The 6,637-nt window shown below is 34.1% G+C and overlaps 1 protein-coding gene across 1 annotated transcript; it reads left to right on the forward strand.

Annotated features, from left to right (window-relative positions):
- Window positions 1-722: 722 nt before the first annotated feature.
- On the forward strand, window positions 723-4,179 carry GPX6 (glutathione peroxidase 6). The gene is made up of 6 exons (XM_028209100.2): window positions 723-1,133; window positions 2,126-2,202; window positions 2,556-2,617; window positions 2,849-2,967; window positions 3,638-3,805; window positions 3,913-4,179. The coding sequence occupies exons 1-6, from the start codon at window positions 1,083-1,085 to the stop codon at window positions 3,943-3,945; spliced, it is 510 nt and encodes a 169-aa protein (XP_028064901.1). The 5' UTR covers window positions 723-1,082; the 3' UTR covers window positions 3,946-4,179.
- Window positions 4,180-6,637: the final 2,458 nt, after the last annotated feature.

Here is a 6,637-nt window from a genome sequence, read left to right on the forward strand (position 1 = left end):
TTTTTATAGTTACTTTAATAATTGTGAGAGAAAAATAAAATAATTATAATTTAGATGTGATATTTTATTTTATTAATTATTTTAATATATTTTATTTGGGTAAATTACGTTGACACTCTCTGAGATTTATGCTTATTACAGTTCCCCCTCACCTTTTAGAAATTACATTTCCCTTCCTGAGGTTTAAAGTTTCATTATAGATTGCCTCCTGAAATTTAAAATTTCATAACAGTTCCCTCCTCACCGTAATAATCATCATACATGAAATTAACAGGGGATCAGTGTAATTTCCTAAATGTAAAGAGAAAATTGTAATAAACATAAATCTCAGGAGGTATCAGTGTAATTTACCCATTTTATTTTTATTGGCTATTAAAAAAAAAGGACAAATTACATATATCTCCCTTGAGATTTGATTAAATTATAGACACCCCTAAGGTTTCAAAATTACATCTCGCCCCCTAAGGTTTGTATTTTCATAACAATTTGTCTCCTAAGGTTTAAATTTCATAACAAATTACCCCCTAATTGTTATGAAAATATAACATTCAAGAAGAAATTTATAATTTCTTAAACCTCAGGAAAGTATTTGTAATTTAACCAAACCTCGAGGGGTATATGTAATTTGCCCAAAAAAAAAAAAAACCCCAACCCAACCCAGTTCCCAAACACCCCCAATCTAAGCTGTCCATATCAAGCACACCATCACAACACGTGTGGACAATCTCTTCCCACGCTTCCCGATATAACGATTTAGACACATCCGCACACATACAACACGCGCAAGGATTCATAGTTTGACTTTGACTTCTCTCTCTCTCTCCCTCTCTCTCTCTCTCTCTCTATCTACTATATATATATATACATGTGTATATCTCGAAGCTCTCTTCTAATCAGACCAAATCCAAGCTTGAAAAATTCAATTTCCTTGCTTTCCTCACAAAACCCATTTCGTTTTGCTTCAGAATTCTTCAATTTCTTTGCTTAATTTCCCATCCAAACCAGAGTGTTTTGGTCTAGATCATCATAGTAGTAACACTTCAACAAGGCTTGTGCTCTGTAGTTTGAGATCGGATCATTCTATGGCAACCTCATCCCAGAAGCCCCAATCTGTTCACGAGTTCACCGTCAAGGTAATTGATTTTTTTGTGTATTCAGTAGAGATGTATGTGTGTATACATAGATTTTTTGAGAATTGGAATCAAAAATGTTTTCGAAATTGCTGACAATTGTTGAGAAGAGTTGAAATTCGTAGAAAGTGTTTTGGGAAAATTGAAAAGTGTCTTGTGGTTTTTCTTTTTATTGTCTTTTTCTTATGACCTAGGTTTGAGTTTTTACATGCCAAATCAGGAATTAGTAACCGGGTTTTGGGTGAAAAGCATTTTAGAAGTAGGCGAATATGTTCAAAAGAGTAGAAATTTGTATAAAGTGTGAAATTGGTGAAAATTGAAAAGTGTCTTGTGGTCTTTTCTTTTTATTTATCTTATTTTTATGATCTAGGTTTGGTTTTTTACATGCCAAATCAGGAATTAGTAACTGGGTTTTGGGTGAAAAGTATTTTAGAAATAGTTGAAAAGAGTTGAAATTGATGAATACTGAAAAGTGTCTTGTGGTCTTTTTCTTTATTTTTCTGTTTCTTTTGCCCTAAGTTTAAGTTTTTACATGACAAATACGGAATTAGTAACTGGGTTCAATTTCCACACTTGCAATTTGTTTGGCATAGAGAAGGGAACAAGGTGATAGGTTTTTTTTTATCTCTTTACTTCTCACAGTTTGGTCTTCGATGTTGCGTTTGGATTTTATGAGTTTGAAATAAAGGATTTTGCACTAATCATTTAATAAGAGTAGTTTAAATTTAGATTTGATAGTTTAGATATGTATTTCAAGATCTATTTTGAGAGTTTTACCCAAACTATTTAAAATCCTTCAAACTAAGGAAAATATACTTTTTTTCTATTTGTCCTATTTTACGATTCTTAAATTTTCAGGATTTGGAGGATACATAATAATGTTGGAGATGTGAATTAATGCTAAATTTTACTATCTGCTTTAAAGATTGCAGTAGCCGCTGCTAGGTGGTTTTGTCTTTTTTGAATTCCATGTAATTTAGGTTGCGTCTACGCAGGATGCTAAAGGGAACGATGTGGATCTTAGCATCTACAAAGGGAAGGTCCTGTTGATTGTGAACGTTGCATCACAATGGTATAACATAACTCCTCACTGGCTTTTGTACTTCCTTTTTTTGCGGGACTGGTGTTAAGCATTGGCTTGATAATTTCCAGTTCATTTTGACCTTGTTAAGCTTTAATTCCTTGACTGCTTCATTCTAAAATGTGGCTTCGAATTGAACACTGTTGTTTGTCTTCCATTGCAGCCGTTAGTGGCACCAATTATGGTTGTTTTACTATTACTAAAATTAGTAAAGAAAAAGAATCAATTAATAGAACTTATTAGTGTCCTTAAACCAAAAGAAAGAAAGAGAAAGAAAAAACACTTTCATGTAAAAAGGAAAAAAAAATGTTTGTTGTCTAATGTTCAGCTTTTATCTGGTGCAGTGGCCTGACCAATTCAAATTACAAGGAGTTGAGCCAGTTGTATGAGAAGTACAAAGATCAAGGTTTGATTTGACTTGTTTTGAGTTATTTAGCACATTTATTTTTATAAACATGCTAACATAGAAATTCTTAGTGCTTGATCAATTCAAATTACAGAGTTATAACTTGTACTTGTATCATCACGGTATTGGGAGTATTGCCTCTTTTGAGTGATAAGCATTAGAGAATATAAAAAAGTAGTCCTGATTGCCTCTACACTATGGTAGCTTGATTACACATTTGTTTTATTGTAGGGCTCGAGATTTTGGCATTCCCATGCAATCAGTTTGGTGGCCAGGAGCCAGGGAATAATGAGCAGATAGTGGAGTTTGCTTGCACTCGATTTAAGGCTGAATTTCCCATATTTGATAAGGTAGGTATTGCAAACTTCTTTTCTATATTACAGTCACTTTTCTCAAAATTTTGAAATCTTTGGTTGGAAGACATTAAAATTTTAGACCTATTATCTGTTAAATAGATCAGTTATTCGAGACACACGACAAGCAACAGTATTCAACTCGTGTTATGTGCCCATATCTATAATTTGAAAGACTTCTAATGTCATGGACTATAAAGATTTGATAGGTTTTCTTATATATGAATTTCTACACCACTATTGATGGCAATGAAGCTTGAGAAAGAATATTTGGTTGTGGTCTGATGATGTTTCACTCTTCTCTACGAAGTAATCTGGGTAGGGTTTTTGAAGATGACAAACAACTTCATTAAAAGTTTAAAATTAAGGAAATGCAGGGGAAAGATAACATGTAAGATTCATATAATGCTAATTCTTTTGTTGTTGCTTGAGTTCCTAAATCATAGATGTCTTCAACTTGGTACCATTTGACTTAGGTGTGTCTCTACACTACTTGGAGAGGATGAGTGATAAGAGGTAGGAGAGTCCGATAGGTTTGTAAGATTGGTATTTTAGTTTGTTCATCAGCGACAAACATGAAATGACTAGAGAATGAAAAAAACGCTAAGCACATGTTCTTAAACTTCGATTGCTTTTTACCAATCATCCATGTTGTTGTTTAAATTAGGTTGACGTGAATGGTGAGAATGCTGCTCCAATATACAAGTTCCTAAAATCAAGTAAAGGTGGATTTTTTGGTGATGGAATTAAGTGGAATTTCTCCAAATTCCTGGCAGATCAAGATGGGAATGTCATTGGTCGTTATGCTCCCACTACTTCTCCACTCAGCATTGAGGTAAAACCTCCTTGTGCACACCATAATCCACCTATTTTAACTTAGAAATGCATCTACAATTCTACAGCTGACATAAAATTTATCGTTTGTTTTGTTTTTCTTTGCAGAAGGATATAAAGAAACTATTGAAAATCACTTAAGTGCTGAAGGGTAGTTTGTTGAGGGAAGTTGCATAATAAAGCAATTATGATGGGGTGTATTCTAATGTATTGTATGTACTTTGCATCTCATCTGCTATTGGATTGATGTAAAAATTTGGATTTTTTTAATTGTGATTTTTTTAATTGTGATGGTTTTGCAATGTGTGCGCCAACTTTCTTGTGTATGGTATGTATTGATATAGAATTTATAATAATGAGTTTCTTATAAAGCAATATCAGATCATTATATAGTGGACTTGGTGGTTGAGGACAATGATTGTGGTTATAAATGTTTATATTCACTTTTCTGTGACTGGTTTTGTTTTACAAGGGATGTTCATATCCCATTGAGAAATGCTTGGTGCAAGTCTTCAAGCCAATGTTCAGATCATAATGAAAGAATTGAAGGTTCTGTGTAGCTCTTGGGGTTGTTTGGGACGAGTTTTTTCAAGTTAAAACTTAATAATCTGAAGATAAACAATACTCTTATGAAATAATTGCTCACCAAGACTCCAGTAAACGTGAGGGCCTGGTAATTCAGGTTGGTTATGTGTGAGATTTCTATCTTTTGTCCAACAATGGTTAAGAGAGTGGAGCCACCTCCAAGAGTGAGTCAGACAAGTCTGATGATGCTTTCAACTCTAATTATCAATCTACAAATCTTTGGTGATCTTGTGCAGGGTCATGAATCACTCCGGTGTTTCATGACCGAATTGCCAACCCTAAGGGGTCCCCAGTTTGTACTTTCTTCCTAGACAAATTGTGTAACATTAAGGTGCAAGTCTTGAGTTGAGCAGAGCTAGCGTGGATATAGGGACCATCCCCATCATGGTTGCTGAAGGTTGGTCAGTGACTGGTGGTGACTGATGGTACGAGGGTGGTGGATGGCAGTGTGGTAGCAGCTAGGGAGGATGGTGGTAAGAAGTAATACAGGAGGAAAGAGCGACGGAACTTGTTTTAAAAAAAAAAAATTATTTCATTTTTTAAAAAAAATTAAAAAATTTAGAGTCTATTTCACTTTTATGAGATTTCTTTTCCATTTCTAAACTAGGACAAAAACGAAAACTAAAATTAAAAAAAAAATGAAAGTAATAATTATCAAACAATCTACAAATTTCAGTAATGTTAAAAGCATTTTTAATTTTTCACCAAATGTTTCGTTGAAACGGGGCTCATAGCAAGTCTTACGGTATCTAGCTAAACACTGGACTCATTTGGGAAATGGCTATTTGAGTATTTTTTAAATTTTTTGACTAAAATATGACGAAAAAAATCAGATATGTATGGGAACCTTTTTTTTTATATAATAATAAAAAAAACGTACAAAAAGTAGATTGAATTAAAACTAATATTTTTTTTTGGGGACCTTTTATTGATTTTTTTTACTAGTATAACCTCTTACCAAACGGATTCTTAATAAATAAAAAAAAGATAGATTACATTTTGTCCCTTTTATGTTTTGTCATTTTTTCATTTTGAATCTTAAAATTTATTTTTTCTCACTTTGACCCTTTAAATTTTAAGTTTTTTTAATTTACTTCTAAAACTAACTTTTATCCAAAATTAAACAGAAAATGATGCATTGATAATCATGTGACATAATAAATATTCTATTATATATAATTTACATTTTTGACACAAACCAAAATTCTAATAATAATATATTTTATGTTATGTGATAGTTAATAACTTTTTTGCCTAATTTTAAACAGAAAATAATTTTAAAAATAAATCAAAAAATTTTAAAATATAAAAAGTCCAAATAAATAAAATAAAATTTAAAAACTAAAGTAAACAAATGACAAAATATAAAATACACAAAAGTGTAATTTACCTAATAAAAAAATGGCTCCTGTGAAGTAGAAAGAAGCATATTTTGAAAATTGATTTTTTTTTTTTTTTGGAAATGCATCAGACCCCTCCTGGGGTGACCCCACTGGGGTTTGATTGGTCAAATTTTTTTTTTTTGCCAAAGGCTTGAGAGCAGAGCACGTCGTGTTGGGGGTGCTGAGGTCACCTCCACTGGGGGTCTCAGCACGGTTGTTTTTTTTAAAAGTTTAGGCCTATTTTGACAATCTAATCATATTATTTCTTTATTTTTTATATATATTTTGTGCGGGGAGCAAATATTTCAGCAAGCCCATACTCCTTTCTTCCAAGCTCCGTTTCTGTCCGATCACCTGAAAGCACAATGAGGGTGAGCTATCCGGCGATATGTGGCCGAAAAACCCCTCCGACGATCTAATTAGCACACACCTTAGGGAGAGGAGAGAGAGAGTGTTTGAGTATAAGAGTTCCTTACAAAGTGTTCGTCCCACTTGTATGGGGGCGCAGACATACTTATATACCCTTCTGCGTCCCAAACCTGCTCCCAATGGTCCCTCGACATGTGGCTCTGCTATCCCATCTGTCAGCAAAAATCCTGCTGAGCGTCACCTAATCTCAACTGCCCGCTCACTCTATTGGGAGCTCGGCAGCCGAGCTGCACCATCTTGTCCGCCAACGGTCGTGCTGTGCTTCATGTCCAAGCACTCCACTAGCTAAGCTTAATAAGGACCGGGCTAGGCAACATCTCGACAAAGCCGAGCAAACAGGTACCTCGGCTGACCACGCCTTTCCGGGCGCCAGTCACTTAACTTGATTGGCTTCGCCTCCGTCAAACATGTAGCTCGGTCCAACCAAGCGTTGCCTT

The sequence above is a fragment of the Camellia sinensis genome, chromosome 11 (genome assembly GCF_055761805.1).
Source record: "Camellia sinensis isolate YWXY chromosome 11, ASM5576180v1, whole genome shotgun sequence".
NCBI classification, from domain to species: Eukaryota; Viridiplantae; Streptophyta; class Magnoliopsida; order Ericales; family Theaceae; genus Camellia; species Camellia sinensis.